The sequence below is a fragment of the Scleropages formosus genome, chromosome 13 (genome assembly GCF_900964775.1).
Source record: "Scleropages formosus chromosome 13, fSclFor1.1, whole genome shotgun sequence".
Lineage (NCBI taxonomy): Eukaryota > Metazoa > Chordata > Actinopteri > Osteoglossiformes > Osteoglossidae > Scleropages > Scleropages formosus.
Genome location: NC_041818.1, coordinates 24,451,918 through 24,469,118, shown reverse-complemented (window position 1 = coordinate 24,469,118; position 17,201 = coordinate 24,451,918). Strand labels below are relative to the sequence as shown.

The following is a 17,201-nucleotide window of genomic DNA, read 5'->3' as shown; positions in this document are numbered from 1 at the left end:
GTATATTGCATCTCTCAGATGACATTCAGCTAAAAATCCATCAAGATTCCTTTAACCCCAATCCAGACAGCAGACACTCCAACTGCAAAGTATTAAGACAACTTTCTTTTAATTAAACACACAAATCATTCATGTACAAAGAAGTGAATGAAATAAATAGAGGGAAAGACAGGTCACAGGGGTATTACAAAGCCAAGTGAATATAGATAAGATCCAGAGACACTTTATATATTATATTTTCCATTTATAGATCATACTTTCCCAAATAACCAGGGTTGACAAAAAACCTTTGTGTTCCCTTTTCTTCCGCACATAAATAGCTACATAGGTTTATGTCACCGTTGTGTGAATTGGTCAGAATCTGCGAGAAATCCAGCAGGCCTGAACTTACAGGCTCTATGTCCGGTTTCATTGCTGTCCAATTAATCATTACTGCCATCCGCTTGGGATTTAATTACATAGTTATACACACTGAATCCTTCATTGTATCTTGATTAAATCCAGATTTATGAGCCTAGAGTGCTTTTGAGGAACAGGAGACCCTCTTGCTATAAGTTGCAGAGCATCAACATGGTGTTCCTGTTCTTAGACGAGTCCCAGAGGAAGGTGTCGCAGCAGCTAGACAGAAGGTCAGCCACTGTTCCGTCTGTTTTCGTGAAGATGGAGGGTTACTTACAGAAACGCAACATCGGAAAACAAGACAGCGGGTGCACAGAGAAAGCACTATTCAGGGAAGAAAAAAAAAAAATCCCACCTTCATCACATTAACACTTTACACTGGAGGACCGCGGGGGCTGAGATACAGCAGCACACCAGCACAGCAACAGGGTCAAGCTTAATTTCCAGCCATACTGGGAGCATCATTAAAGCACTTTCTTCAGCAAGCTGCAGTTACAGCCAACAATCAAGTGCTGCTGCAAGCATCCCATTCAGCCAGCCTCCTGTTCATTGGCCCTGCACTCAGTCAGGCATGAAACCAAGAAATATGCTTGAGCAGCCATCATCAACTGGTGGGAGAAAGAGGAGGGCGGGGTGGGGGCGACAAAGAAAAGGTTATGGAAAATAGTCATGAGGTCGTGACATCACGAAGAGAGTGGCACCACATGGAGGGGAAGCTCACATTTGGCTCGACAGCACAAGCATACAGATGGCAGCTCACAGACCTCCATCAGAGGTCCCACGATTGGCTCGGCACACAGGTCCTGTGCGTTTACACATTACAACAATGGCTATTTAGCCTCCCTTTTTGTGACTATGCATCGTATTGTTATTGAAAAGATAACCTCATATTATCCTCTCACAGATGCAAATGTAGTCAAACCGTGGTTAATGTGCCCCAGCGGGCTCCAGTGCTGACGGTGTTGGTCGCATGTGCACATAGTGCAGCGTTTCATTAAGGCACAGTTACTGGGGGATGTTTCTTCACCATGCTCAGGCCACAGCGACAGCAACCCTGTGATCAGTAAGGGGGGTTGGAGTCAACGATGCGGTCACAACCAGCACAAACACGGCACAGTCCGGCAACGTTCAAAAGCTGATCACAGTCTGATGAACCTGCGGCCATCACGTACATCTGCGCTTCGAGGGCAGCAGGTACACAACCCCTGCTTGTTCACATCTCAGTAGGGCTTGTAACCCTATAAAACCACTTCAACTGCCCCACCCATTCCCATTAACACCCCCCCTACTTCCTCATCTGGCTGCAGCATTTTTGTCTGCTAGTCCCCCTTGGAGTTGCATAGGGCAGGGAATGTCTACGTGCCTCAGAGAGTTGCACTAGTTCAGGACAGGACCCTGAAAGTCCGACCAAGGTTTAGCACGGCTCATTAAAAGAACACCAAAACGCAACGCAAGTAAAAGCTAAATGTGAAAACAGAAATAAAACCATGAGGTTGGCAACTGGCCGAGGTCCACAGGAGAATTTCAGAAGTTGACTAATGGGTAAAGAATGCATATTTCCTGTTCCTCATGTGCATTTGTCTTAGTGTACAAGTGAGGTTCTGGCACAGGGAAGCCCCACTGTGTCAGCATTGTGCATCACTCAGGCTTCAGGACATGAACAAACAGCCTGCATCCCAAAACGGTTCTCCTCCGAGGGGAAGTCCTGGGTACTAGATACAGACTCACATGTGATTTAGAGGTCATCTTATCTGGGCTTTTTCTTAGTGTCTTTCTGCACATGTTCAAAGTTGCTCATCAGATAAGTTGCTTCTCAGCCCTCTCCGTCCCTCCAGTTTGGCTACTGAGAGACCTCATGGGTGGGGGCGGCCTCTGTATCACTGTCCGGCGATGCAAGGGGTGGGAACTGGGACAGGTGTGGCTTCTCATCCTCAGAGGCAGGGCATGTCTTGTCAGAAGTGGTATCTATACTTGGCTTGACATCTTCCGGGGTGTGCTCGTTGGGAATGAGTGGGGCCGTGGTTTTCTGCCGCGGGGGACAAAGCACAGCACACTGAGCAAGTAAGAAACGCACCTGTTGTATCTGGTTTGAGTTGGAGGGGCAAACTCACTGAAACCTAAAAATCCCACATCTGTGACCAGAACTCTAGATTCCCCAATCCCATCACTCTGCAGCAGGATGTCAGCATCTGTCTAGCAGGCGGGTTTTTATAAACATGTTCCACTGGATCTATGGGTCTAACTACTTACAGGACAGCTAGTAGCATAGTGATTAGAGCTACTGCCTTTGAATCCAAAGGTTGTAGGTTTGATCCCCACCTACAACCCTGAAGTACCCTTACCCTAAATTGCTCTAGTAAAATTATCCAGCTGTGTAAATGGGTAAATAATTGTAAATAGCTTAACACTAAGTTACTTTGGTAAAAAGCATCAGCTAAATGAGTAAATGTACATGTACTTCCTCCAAAATACAGAACTGAACATACTGTGATGTCACTTGAATCCTAACATCACTCTTTCTAAATGATGTCAAGTAGCCACATTGTACTCATTCACAACTTTGTTCTAAAGGATGTGAAACTTCTGCCATCTCTACACAGTCTAGCTGCTGGACCCTGCAGAGAAACAGAACAGTACCTCCTTGACCTTAGAATAATGCGGGCAACTGTGGAAGTCAATGGTGGGACTTGGTGGACTTACTGTGGTCTGAGGCTCAGGGGTGGTACTCTTGACGGGAGCCGTGGTAGTGGCAGGTGGGGCCTCCAGCATCACCCCCCTTCTATCCAAGACGCTGTAGATGGGAGGAGATATGAGCAGTCGTGAGCAAAAGCAAGGTATTTGCAACTACTGAAGAGAGAGATGGAGAAAGTGTTGAGTGACAAGGAGATAAGAAGAAAGCAAGAAGCAGAAAGTGACAGTGTGAAGGGAAAGGTGCAGTTTCAAACAAGCAGAAGAAGAAAGTGCAGGGAGCTAGTATCACACAAGGTAAGGCAGAGAGGGAAAATACACTCAAGGAGACAGGGTGGCAGACACAGAAATCCAAGAACTGGAGAGAAGGTCGTAGTCCTACCTAGGGTAGGATGGTCCACACAGCACCTCACAGCAGTTTTTGATAATGTTCCTGTGGCTGTAAGGGTTCTGCACTCTATTCTTTCCCGACCATGAACCTTTAATCTGTGTAAACAGGGAGACGGGAGGGGGAAAAAAGGAAAAAAAAAAAACTGAGCTGGGGGATGGATGAGCAATCCTCTCAGCTCGCTGCTCTTTCGGCCAATTGCTGTGGATCACTGCAGAGCGAGAGCCGCTACCACGCGAGTGCTGTGTCCCTTTGGTTATTCCTAATTCAACAGTAATGTTTCTTTTTCAGGGTCCTCTGGTGTACAACTGACCTACAAAAAGACTAAACAAAAAGCCAGACAAACTATCTTGGGTGGGGGGGATTGTTCAAGCACGCAATGGCCATCATCTGAACTATGGTTTCACGTTAGCCTTTAGGTTCTGGAGGAAATCACGAAGATCAGAGATGTCAGAATGAGAAAGGACCAGTGCATATACAGCTGGAGAACACAGCAGTATCATGCACCAGCAGCACTGCCCTCAGATGAACCCGGCCACTTTCATTGTGACAGTGGCCTGTCTTTTTTGCCCTCACCCCTCCACTCCCATCAGGCATGGCGCCTGGCTCCCCTTGGCAGTGCTGTATGAGTCTACGCAATATTGATGGGTTTATTATTAGTGCCATATGAGCTGGTTGCAAGCAGCGCTTGCGAGATGCGGTCCGATTAGGGCAGCCTATACACTATGCTACTGAAGGTGGTGAGGTTGGGGGAAAAAAAAGAGGACCATAAATAAAATCACTGAGGCCAAGCACTCATGTTCTAGAATTTGCACTATTTCCGCAGGGAGCATAAACAGCAGCCCACAATGACAAGTCCTCTTTCCTTCCCAACATTCACCAGCACAAGGTCACCCTGGGCCAGGAAAGGGTGGGGTTCGTACATGGGCTTGTCTACACTTCCTTGCCATCTCCATTTTATTCTCCCAGTCCTGGAAGCACTCCATCTCCAAGGTGAACAACCAAGGGCATTCCACAACATCTGCCCTTAGAACCCCTGTATTGACCCTGATTGCGAGGGAGTTACGATACTCACATCCTCGTTCGTGGTCTGGTTCATGGAGATGAGATAGGTATGGAAGCCCGTGAGGCCCACTACGGACCACAGGGTGAAGAAGCATATCAAAACCTCCAGCACAGTAGCAGATGGTCAAGGAACTCATAACACTGAACCAGATGACAATCTAACGATTACTTATCACATACATGCAATTCTTTCTGTCCAGTGATCTTCTTAATAGACTCCCGTATGGTAAAATTACCAGTCAGCATTCTCACGCTTTAGTATACTGCCATAGCACTCTGCAGATTAACCGTTAAATCAGAGTCCTCCTTTTTCTCTTCCCATCATGCAAGAAGGGAAGGCATGGGAATTCAGATTTTGGCTTAAGTGAAAGGATATGTCCCAGGAGTCTCCTTGAGGGTATTCACAAAACTGGAGTCCATGGAGCCTGCAGAAGAGACGGATGTCAACATGAGGGGCGTTGTCAGCCAGTCCACAATTTTGCACACGCACAATAATGCAGTCAACTTCATACACTGAAAATCACGTGTCAGTGCCTGTACTTTAAATGCCACAGGAGTTTCAGCCCAATTGCTGACACTTGTCCTCTCCTGGGAGCTAGTGGGTGGAGACTGTGGAGCCAAACAGGAACAGTTGCAGGGGTGTGCTGCCAACTCCCTGGCCTACACCACTAAGCTCCTTAGCTAAGGCCCACATCTGCCTCCTGACTGGTTCAAGCCTCTACATTACATCGTCATTATTTTCTTGCTCAGCAGATGCTTTAACCAAAAATCTTAATTTCAATGTACATTTTAACATTATTTACATTTAAACAGCTGACCATTTCCTAAATAAATTCAGGTTAAGTACCTTGCTCAAGGTTCCAGCAGCAGAGCTCTTCAAGATTTGTTTGATCACAATGTCAGGTCTTTACCCATTGTGTAACTAACTTTCACCCTGCTTCACTCAAAATCATCAAATTTCAACTGCAAAAGTACCTATAAATGACTGCACCTCAAGTGACTGCATTCCAACACTCTCCCCAGTGACCCTTCGTGACCCTTGAAGGACACTCACGCAGCACCACATGGACAATGTCGAAGGTGAAGATGTAGATGGTGAGCAGCGACAGGGAGAGCGTGAACAGGTAGAAGTAGCGGTAGTTCCTCCTGCCCACACAGTTGCCCACCCAGGGACAGTGATGGTCGAAACGATCTGTGGAAGACAGAAGGGATTAAAAGGACTGTTTGTTACCAGGAAATTCCCGGAGCTCAGGGAGAACGGGAGCCTGCAGGAGTGTGTGGAGTGAAACAATTCACACCACGCTCCCAGGGTGCCATTACACAACATCCTCTACGGTGGGGAAAGAGCATTCCTCAATCAGCACTTTGGCACAGAGCTTCTAACCATTACAGAGGTGGAACTGGGAAGATTCATAGGAGGAAAGCAAATCCTGCTGATGCTTTGAGAACCTAACAACACAACAGCAATAACAGTAACAGACAACAGCTACAAAACATGCTTGGCTGCTCATGTAGAAGAGTGTGATGTTTAAGCAACGCGCAGACAGGATACAGGCTCAGTGTGCGGACAGGATGCTAACGTGATACGCAGACAGCATCCAGGCACAGTGCACATACAGGATGCAGGTGCCACCTCCACACAGGCTGCTGGTGTTATGCGGGAAAAGGCCACAAGTACAATGTAAAAGTGGGACGCAGCAGTGATGCACAGATAGGCTGCAGGCATGATGGATGGCTGGCCAACCTCACGTTCAGAGTGACTCAGCAAGAGACTCGCACCACACGACCACATGCCCATGTGTCATTCACGCATTCCATGACACGGGAAGCATTCGGGAAGAGCTGGGGATGATCAAAGCCCATCCTGAGTCAAACTCTTTCAAGCCCTTCAAATTACCCATCAGTCAAGCAAAAAGCTCAGGTGTTGACAAAGAAGACCGTTGTTTCCAACATCAAAGTGCATAGCAGTAAAATACCTTGACTGTGGCTTAAATATTGCCAGAGGTCAGAAATTACTCTCATCCATTCCCACAAAATATGCCCTAGAACTCCATAAAATGTCAGTTGAAGATGCCATCTTTACGGTAAACTTTGTAAAAATGCTTTCTAACTGTGATCATGTATAAAAACCGAATTAACACGTACTGAATCCATGATGGACTAGTGTCCAGTTCAGGACATACCCTGCTTCAAGCCCTATGCTCCCAGGATAGGCTCCAGACCCCTGTGGCCCTGAACTGGACAAGGGTTTACTGATAATTGACAGAGATGGAAAAGGTGTTATGTTTACATTACAAAAACCTATCTCAACATGATTGCTACTCAATCTTCCAGGTTGCTCAAGATTAATACATTTCAGGTGTGCAGCTGTGTAAGGAAAAACCCACTGGAGACAATCAGTCATGTAATCAAGGGTCAGCAAAATACAAAAATGTTTTGCACCTGTCAGGAACTGTGGAGGCAGGGCGTGGTGAGGGTGAACAGAGTATTTGGCAGATCCCAACTCACCCACGCAGTTGTCACAGATGCTGCAGTGAGAAGCGCGCGGTGGACGGAAGATCTTGCAGGTGTAGCAGTACTTGAGCTTTACTATCTGGTTGTTGATTTCAACGTTCCGGATCCGAGGGGGTGGGCGCTGGCCTGCAGGGACATTCCCATTGGCTGCCTCTGTGGCGATACAAGCCAATAGACATGCGTCAGTCGAGGGTGTCATTTGTTGCCCTCATCCTGGGAACACGGCTCATACCTTGGAAAGGGAAGGTAAATCCACGGCAATTTAAAGTTGACATACGTACTTGGTTTGCATAAGCACTCAAGAGTCACTCCAAGACCATAAAAAAATGACAGCCTCAAATAACACACGCACACTTACAAATACACACAAAGCCAGATACCTGTAGCTCAGATCCACAAAAATCCCACATTTACCAACACTCTCCAAGTTCATTACCACTGCACTGCTACCCAAGGGGACCTGCAGTCAGAACACGTTATGCTCCATTGCTCAGCAAGTCATTCAGGAAGCACTTTGACATCTCCTGCATGCAGTGTGTTTTCACAAACTTCTTTTTTTTTTTTGCCTTTCGAGTGCAACACCTATAACTGATCCAATATAGAGTGTCATGTAGCCTGTGGAGGTTTTACTCCGGATATACTGTACCACGGTGAAAAACAAGCTGACGAGTTAAGTATCTACACATCACTGTACCCAGCAATCAAAACATGGACATTTTACTCTGCACAACATTTGGCCTTCAGGGCAGCTGACGGCTAAAGTGAAGTCCACTTCCTGTTCACTCTGACCCCATCCTTTACTTTAGTGTCCTGCAGGTAATATTCTGTTCACATTCATATTAATCCATAATAACAGAAATTGAGTGCAGACCACAAAAAAGCAGCCGTATTCCATTCTGGCTCAAAGCAAAATTAAGTTTATGACAGAGATCATAAAATTGATGTATGCTGAAAAATATTTAAAAGATATGCATTTACCGAATATACATTTCAGAGGATCAAAGCCCTACATTTATCCCAGACCATGTTACTGCTGTGTGTTGCTGACGTGGCTGTGCACCTGGGTCCCTTATTGCCATGACAACCATGGTTCAAGCCCCAGGGACATTTAAACTTTCTGATCCTTAATACAGGTGTCAGGCAGAGAAACAATACATGATAAACAAGAAAGGAACACATTCAAATTACACACAGGGTCATAGGTCACCTGTTCATAACCAACATTTAATTTCGTCTGTTTGCTCAATAGCAGAAACACTGGCGTGGCAGCCACACGGGGAGGAGTTGCAAATAACCAGGAATGCAAAAAGGTTTCAGCTGTGTTAGGGATGGCAGAAAATGGCTTGAAGTGGAAGATGAACTGAAGAGCACACAGGCAGGAAGTCCAGAGGTAGGAGATGTCAAATAAAGTGAGCGAATCATGAATAAGCAAAGAGGAGGCTGCAGTTACTGGAGCATCATCAAGGTTCCTCCTGCAGTATTCATGCGGCTTAACTACTTTTCGCAACAATGCGCCTGTTTCCTACTGATGAAAACCATCATCTAACCTCTCAAGGGGATTAGATACAGTAATATGTGAGTGGTGCACTCAGCCAGTGCCTGACAACTGTGGGAGGGGTGGGGGAGTGAGTGAGTGAGTGAGTTGTGGAGGTAGGATAGATGTGGAACTGGCTGGGGGTGACTTACCAATCTCCATCTCGATGAAGGTAGCCTCCTCTGGCAGGGCCCGTGGCAACACCCCTGGGTCACTAAAACTGGTCCTCAGGAGGACGGCCATGACAAACAGGAAGAGCAAGACCGCAAACACAGGGATGGCGGGGGACAGGTGCACTGCCAGGTAAGGGCATCTGCAAGGAATAAAAGACCACCAAGATAATACGTAACAGTAACGATAAATCAAGATCAAGGATAAATCGCTTCAAATCAAGCTCTGGACAACTAAATAATAAGCAACTAAATAATTCAGAGACTGAGAATTTTCAGACTCTGGGTGTGAACAATACTTTTACTGTGAATTTAGGAACTCATGAGTAGCCGCTTCAGATAAACAAACAGGGTTTACAAGATTTTTTTTTTTTTTTTCTTAAAAAAACCTGCTGTGAAACCAACTATCACACTTGTTCATCTTCAGCTTGCTTTTCTTGTTATTGTAAAACAAACTTGACTCAAAACCAGACTGTGACGCTACCACTGATTTTATCATTCCACACATTGTTGTTTGAGGTTTCACTTTTTGCCTTTTACATCAGACCTTTCACTCTGTTTTTCCCCATGATTGTTTGCTAGATCACATGTACTGGGAAGAGGCCAACGAGCAGCCATGCTAAAGAAAGAGGGGTGATAAGGGGGAGAGCTGCGTCACACCCGGGAGTCCTCCCCTAAAACACAGCAGAATGAGTCAAAGTCCACCTTTTCCTGGCACACTGTGCAGCTCACACTAGTAAATCAGTATACCTAAGGGCTGATTTCTCCTCCTGGCAGTACCTGCAGAACCTGTCAAGTGGGTTCGTGTGTTGCTGCTTTGCTTTTACATAAGAAAAGAGAATACAAAACAGGAGGAGATTAAAAGAAATTGTAGAACTCAAACTTTCTGCTGGCTCAGACCCAACAAATCAGACGCCGAGCGAGTCCTGCCATTGAACCCCATAAAACCAAGGACAGGCAATGGGGGCAGGGGGTTGACATTACACTCTGGATCCCTCTCCGATACTGCAGACGGAGTGATGCAAGTGCCCTGCCCCGACAGTTGGTAAACAGCCAGCGTGTGTCAACCCTGCTGAAACCACCCAGTTCCTTTGCAAAAAAGGCGACGTGGTGCTCCACGCTATAATTAAAACAGAATCTCCTTTTAACTTTACAGGCATTTTTATTTTAAGAACCAGTCATGTCTCCTACTCTGAACTTGAGTCTAAATCATTCCACGACACCACCTATGTGACAGACATTTCTTCAGCTGCTTATCACTTTGAGGAGAAAGAACATTTCCACTTTAGTGCTGGAAGTCTCCACTGTCATCTAAATTTATAAAAACAAAACACTTCTACTGCTGGGAGGCTTCATGCATGTTGAATGCTAACCCTGCCCAATCAATTTATCGTCACCACGTCCCCGGTGTCACTTTGTAATGCTCTCCCAGCACTCCAGCACCTTGTCACCATATGTGTGGAAAACTAATTCAGCAGCGTAATGAAGGAAGACCCCTAACTAACGAGTCATCCAGGTGAATGTGGAGCAGCAAAACCACCCATGTGGGAATTTGGTGCTTGTTAGGGGAGGTGGTAGACAAGAAATAAAATGCTGGCAGGAAATAGTAGGATGGAAGTCACCTAGAGTGCAGTGCCATAACAATCAAACCCTGAACTTCACCATCAGTGAGGACTGAAGGAACCTTTGCACAGGCCCAATGAAAGAATGCCAATTACGCCATTGTGGATTGGGGTGGTTCGGGGGGGAATCTGGGATGAAGTACTGCCTTACATTACAGAAAAACCATTAGTACAGTATCTGAAACAGAGATGGAGAAGCAGAGAGAGAGAGAGAGAGAGAGAGAGAGAGAGAGAGGGGGGCAGAAGTGGGCAGGACCACCAGCTCAGAACACCATCTGCAGGGCCATGTGCTTATCTGCGAGAGAACAACAAAGCAGATCTGCTCTTTATCCTCCCCCTCTGGGTGAGCTGCCACTCAGATGTGCAAACATATTGCCCCCTTACACACTCACACTGCCCATTAGATGATTACATGCGCAGAGTGCAATGTGCTTTACATTGATGTTAACTGTTACTTTGGCCGACATTGCGGAGGGTACAAAAAGCAACAAGGACCACACACTCTTTGCCAGTGCAAGAAAGCAGTTGCAGCAGACAGCCTTTACAAGATATATCTTAAAGAAGAAAAATCTGGAGAGCACAGCATATGAGACCTTTAAACATAAGGGACTGGTCTCTGCCCCCTCTTCACTGCTGTTGAAGATTTCAGGAACTACAAGCATTCACCCTCATCCAGTCTCCAGGCTTTTCTGCAGTGCAAACAGGCTGTTTACTCCCACGGATCGAGTTGGTATTTGAGGGCATTCGAGGCTGAAGTACAGTTACAGTACAAGCAACCTGGTAGGAAGTAAGGGGCTTATTTACACTGCAAATCTCTAACTTGGAGTCAACAACCCATATCATGGGACTACTTCTTACAACCGGGGGAGGGACTCTCCTGTACCACAGTGGGACCCAGCTGAGCTCAGCCTGCAATGGCCTCAAGGATCAGCCTCTCAATGCGACGAGAAACACTGCTCCAGAGCGGATAGCCTGCCTTAACTTATGACAACAGCTCACCAAAACAGATTTCCTACAACTCTTTAATGAACCCTGAACATCACTTGTAGCACTTTGCAAACAATCAAATAAAACTGACAGTGAACTTTGCCACTATGTGCTAGAGAGTAATAAAAGTGTGCACCTTTGCACCACGCTGAAACCATCAGCCATCACAGAAAGGCTGTTACAGGTGAAACACTGAGGTAGCTGGAAACATTCACCTGGGGGGGGAGGAAAAAAAAAAAAAAAAAAACACACTCGTGCAGTGTTTCTCATATGATCCAGACCGCACGAAAAAAAAGGGCTACTTTCCAAACATGTCAATTTGGAACAGGTTTCTCTGTACAGCCTCTCAGCTTTCATGGAGGAGGACCTCTTGGGCCATAACCTGACGTTACCAAATTAAACAACCAAAGTGCTTTTCTTTCTTCGCAAAGAAGCACCTGTAAGGTCACCTTTGTTTCCAAATTGACTTTGCTGAGGTTATCTGTGTATTTATGACCACAGAGGAGCCGATATTCTGCAGCGGCAGATCAATTATACATCATGGCAGTAGAGAAAAAAACCCCACCAGCAAATCTAATAATACCCAGGATTCAATTTTAAGCGTGTGAAATACAAAACTCAGGCCCTGAGGGAGTGAAATGGGTGGGGGGGGGGGGGGGGGGGGGGAGGAATTGTGCTGCCCAAAATCAATTACTATCCCAAAACCACACTAATATCCAATGCTGTTCAAATGGCAACAGACACAGGAGACCCAAAGATGAAGGCCTCCAGCAAGGCCTTGGAGAACCCGGCAACATCTGATATACTGGAATACTGCAGCAAAGATTAATTTCACAACAAAAAATTATTAAGGACACAATCTTAGTGTCTTGACTGTGATTTTACCAGCACCCTTTGAGTAACAGGACCAGATTCACAACTGTCTCACAAAGCCTTCAAGTGGACCTGGCATATGGAGTCCAAAGGAAGCAGGATGTTTTTCTGCTCCACTGCTTCAATAAACAATACTCAGCCACTTAAAGGTTTTTTTAAGGTGTGCTACTTCCTCTGGATTTAAAAATCTGCCAAGATGTTACAAATAATACGAAAACACAGTAAAGCCGAGAGCAATGGATACCTGTGCAGTCGCTTGTTCTGTTAGCATTTCCTGCGCAAGGTCCTGTTTACTATGCATTCCTCACGACGAAATGGCTCCTTGGCTGATGATACTGACCCCCCCCCACTCCCTCTCAAGCCAAGCATGCACGCTGACGGTCGATGAGAAGATGTCTGCCCAGTTATTCTTGGTTAGGTTCCAGCATGTTCCGAGGCACATTGCCACTCTGTTTCCCCTGTGTGCCCTCATTCTCTGCTCACTGACCCTGCCATGACATGCCTCACTCTATGCACATACAAGCACACACATACACACCCTGTACTTAGCCTCCCTGCCTGGGCTTAGAACTGCCCAAGAATACATTTACCTCCCAGAAAGCCACAAGTTAAGAAAACTACTTTGGTGGTACAGTGAAGGATCTTTCAGTGACCAAACCTTTTGGACCAGTCGCACAAAGTCACAATTCCCCTCCTGTAAGAACTGGCACCACGAGCAGGACCCTCTGTTTTAGAGATGGCACTTCAGTTCCAGTCAGTGCTCTCCGCTGCAGGAGCTGCCAGCGGTCACAAAGAGCAAAAGAGCAGACTGCAGGGGCACGGACTGGTACCCATTCCTGGCAACCATCAATTCTGCTGGCTAGAAGAGAAATCCAAAAGGCCCAGAGCAGCCCTATAATGGAGAGTTTTGAATTACGCCCCTCCTTGCCTGCTCTGTTTCCATGCCAATAGTTCTCCCCCTTGAGGGATAATTATGGACAACTGTAACATGAACGCAGCACTAACGACCATCGAGTTCCTGAGCTCTGCTGGACCGTCTCCTAACTCCTAGGCTTCCTCCATCAGCAATAAGGCAGCCACTGAAATACCCCATCCCACTGCTTCATCACATTATCCTCGTTTTGCCAAAATCAAAGTAAAATATATACAATTTCCCCCATTTCTCTGTAAAATACAGTCAGTTTACTCTATAATTTCATTGAAGGGTTGACATATTTTCCTCCATTAGCAAAAGGAAAGAGAAATGTTGTAAAGGTGAATGAGACATTGTTCTTTGACTACGGGAGATGGGCATCACTGACCAGCGGCTTTGGGCTGAGTGTGGAGTCCTGGACCAGCAAAGGGCATCGAGTGCTGTAAAAGTTATGAAATTACGTAGCAGAGATTAAACCCCACAAGCCAAAGGCAGAGGTATGAAGCACTCTCAGCACATACGAAGTAAGTCAGAAAAACAGCTAACCGTGTCAAGAGATGGTCTGGGGGTTCACGCTCTCCGCACACCCATCTCCTGAAACGGTTGGCTATCCTCCCCCCCCTGCATACAAAAGAAGTCCACACTAATCACTTGAACAAAGCACATGCCACTTTGTACAAGGCACATGGCATTTTAAACAATCTACTCGGTTAATTTATCGCTGTTCCTATAGCTAGTCTCCAGTGTCTAATCTTTAATTGCCTCTAGTTTACAATGAAAATTAGATGTCCTGTAAAGCCTTCCTTTTTCTATTTATATAATATGTAAATATTTTTTAGCAATGGGTTGGACCAGGTCCTGCTCTCCGGTGGGTCTGGGGTTTGAGTCCCGCTTGGGGTGCCTTGCGACAGACTAGCATCTCGTCCTGGGTGTGTCCCCGCCCCCTCCAGCCTTTCGTCCTGTGTTGCCAGGTTAGGCTCCGGCTCCCTGCGATCCCGTATGGGACGGGCGGTTTCAGATGATGTGTGTGTGTGTGTGTGTGTGTGTGTATTTTTTAGCACTGTGTACATTGTCTGTCTATATTATACTGTATATTGTGTGTACTGTCACCAGACTCTGGCCTGTGTACTGCAGTGTCTTGTATTTGCACTCGTCTGTAACACACTGCACTGTGTGTTTCATGTAGCACAGAGTTCCAAAGAGAAATGAAATTGCATCCTCCTGTATGTGCAACACACCTCTAGGTGGAATGACAAAGCTGAGTTTGAAATGCTCCTTTGGGATCTTCCTAATATATTAAATCAGCAGCAGGAAAGGTATTAAAAGAAAATGTATTAAAAATACAGACAAATTTAGAGAACAGCGATGTTAAGCATAAAAGATTACTTGGTTTCTAAGTATCATGTATTGCTAGACAGATAGATCTATTGATCTTGAAGTAAACTGCATGACACACACACACACACACACACACACACACACACACACACACACACACACACAGAGTCAGAAACCACTTGTCCCAAGCAGGGTCGCGGCAAGCTGGAGCCTAACCTGGCAACACAGGGTGCAAGGCTGGAGGGGGAGGGGACACACCCAGGAAGGGACACCAGTCTGTCAATTTACATATCTATACAGCCATCACATGTTCCTGGCCATAATTAAGAAAATTAATGGCACATTTCGAAGACAGCTCTTAGTATTGATTAACACAGCTGCTGTGCTGCTCTGAGGCCATCACAGTCGGGAAACCTGTCTGATGCGTCATGGTTACAAGGTCAGAGATGTTGTGAAATGTTAAGATTGTTGCACTGTGGTCCTTTCAGCTGTAACTCATACACATCCCTGCCAACAACACACACACACCTCCTCATTACAGCAGTTTCTGTAAGGTTTGTTCCCGTCCATAAAAAGGAATGACAGGGTGATGTCAGGACCAGATAACAGTGACAATCACAAACTGCTCTTTGTACAACCACTAATGACCATAATGGCATGACACAGCAAAACGGTGCAGATACCAAACAAACAAAAGTGTTTAACTACGTGTCCATGTAGAGCTTGAAGAAAATGACACTAGACATGCATCACAATGTTAATTCTAAAAGGTCTGTTAAAAATGGCCTTACCATTCAACCAAGAAAAGGGAAGGAAATTTTTTTAAAATCAATAATTCTCTTCTACCCCAGGTGACCCACTGGTGTGTCGTATTACATTATTCAGCTACCAGGGAGACAATTTTATCAAATTAAACACCACCTACTCATTATTCATTTTCCAACCAAAAAAAAAAAAAAAACATTACCTGCACAATTCAGGTAAAGAAACTGAAGGGTTCAACAGGGAGGTCTCCCCACCAGGGATGCGAACTTCAAATCCAGATCCATCTTAACTACTAGTCACCCTCCCATCAGCATCTCTTTAGGTACAATCGCTACTGCCATCATCTTCGTTTGTTTGGGGATGGAGGGGAAGCCAGCAGGCCACCTCAAAATTGACCACCACTAAGAGAGGCCCTCCTCATGCACCACACATTGAGGGTCCTCAGGGGCGACTGCCAGATGAGCAGTTTCAGGTCAATCCAACCTCATCCTTCTAACAAAGTCCAAAGCATCAGTGCTGTGGACCAGCTGGCCCTTTTCACCATGGCTCACAAAGCAGCAGGACAGCAGCTGGCTACAGAAACAAAATCACATCTCTGCATTGTACTAGAAAGTACCAAGTAAGTCTAAAAGAACTTCATCTTCCATGTGATGAACCCAGAGGCTTCTCAGCCACATCACATTGTGTAGAAACCCGAGAAACTAAGGAGATGTCCTACAGGAGCAGGTCCTGGTGTTGGACACTCTGGTGTGTTCGGTGGGGTGGACTGGATTGGGGGGGGGGGGGGGGGTCCTCCACCCGCGCGCCACTTACTCGAAGCCAAAGAAGAGCGCGCACGTGCCCGTGATAAGCGCCACCGTGAGGTAGAAGACGCCCTTCTGACGGGCCATCATGACCCGGCCGTCGCAGCAGAACGTGTTCTTCCCGGGAAGCTTCTCCCACCTGCGGGTCACCCGCGCGGCCAGCATGTTCGCGTGCTGCGCGGCGCGCGCCGGACGGCACCCGGAGGAGAGGAGGAGCGCGGTCCGGACACGCGCAGCCGGTTGTTGAACTCGCGTGAGCGCACACACCCGGGCCGTTCTCGCTCTTTCTCTCTCACAATCACACACACCCAGTCTGGGCTGGCAGTGAGTCCGTGAGGAGAAACACACTTGACGGTTCTTCGACCGTCACCTCACTCACTCATCCCTTCCGTGAGCGGATTCTGCCGGTAGAAATCCGTCTTCTTCGTCTGAGCCACAGACACAGAGTTCGTGAGGCGAAAAAGACCGCGAGCTCATCCGCCTGTTCCCGGTCCCGCCACCCGGTTAAAGTTCATTTTTCCACACAAAGTGAAGTTCTGTTCCTTTCCAGGAAACATCCCGCCGAGCTGCGGGCGGACAGGAACCCTCAGAGCCCCATTTTCCCCGGGACTCCCGGGCTTCCCTTCTAACTACCGCGTCCCGTGCGTCTGTCTGTGCAAAGCAGGGGATCCGGCGTGAGCGCGTTCACAGCGACTACTTCTCTCAGATATCGACGCTCTTTTTCCGTGAACCGGTCTGGCCGAGTCTTTTTTCCTTCCTTCTTTCTTTCTTTCTTTCTTGTTTTTAATAAACAACAACCCCAAAAAAAACCTCACGAGCTCTTCGCAGCGCCACTGCCGCCGCCCGCGAGGACCCACTCTCGTGTCTCGGGCGCGCGCCTGGCTCCGCTCTAGTGAATGGGAGCTGGGAACACGCCTTAAAGAGGCCGCACCCGTCGGGAACAATGGACAGCGGCCTCGTGCCTCGCGCATGTTACACAAACACGCGGCTGCAGGAATAACGCGTGAAAAAATAATAATGTGCAGTGGAATATTGATTTATGGCAATGAGCATTTAACACGTTGCATTTAGGGAAACAGTCGGTTTTCACAAAAGAAGCTGGCTGAATTATTTCTGATTACAAAATATGACGGTGCCTCAAA

General features: G+C 46.7%; 1 protein-coding gene across 1 annotated transcript; it reads right to left on the bottom strand.

Moving 5' to 3' along the window:
* Nucleotides 1–145: 145 nt before the first annotated feature.
* zdhhc9 (zDHHC palmitoyltransferase 9) lies at nt 146–16,946 on the bottom strand. Its single transcript, XM_018733761.2, has 9 exons — nt 16,070–16,946; nt 8,741–8,901; nt 7,049–7,207; nt 5,595–5,732; nt 4,917–4,965; nt 4,551–4,653; nt 3,470–3,573; nt 3,100–3,190; nt 146–2,425 (listed from the first exon to the last, which is right to left on the bottom strand). Exons 1-9 carry the CDS (start codon nt 16,222–16,224, stop codon nt 2,240–2,242), a joined length of 1,146 nt encoding a protein of 381 aa, XP_018589277.2. The 5' UTR covers nt 16,225–16,946; the 3' UTR covers nt 146–2,239.
* Nucleotides 16,947–17,201: the final 255 nt, after the last annotated feature.

Bases quoted from the DNA above. Each gene is read 5' to 3' on its own strand.
- zdhhc9 (XM_018733761.2), bottom strand. From the start codon at position 16,224: ATGCTGGCCGCGCGGGTGACCCGCAGGTGGGAGAAGCTTCCCGGGAAG. The intron at 7,208-8,740 runs GTAAGTCACCCC...GTATCGCCACAG, and splicing joins CTTCATCGAGATGGAGATTG to AGGCAGCCAATGGGAATGTC. The intron at 4,654-4,916 runs ATATCCTTTCAC...ACCATCTGCTAC, and splicing joins CTCAAGGAGACTCCTGGGAC to TGTGCTGGAGGTTTTGATAT.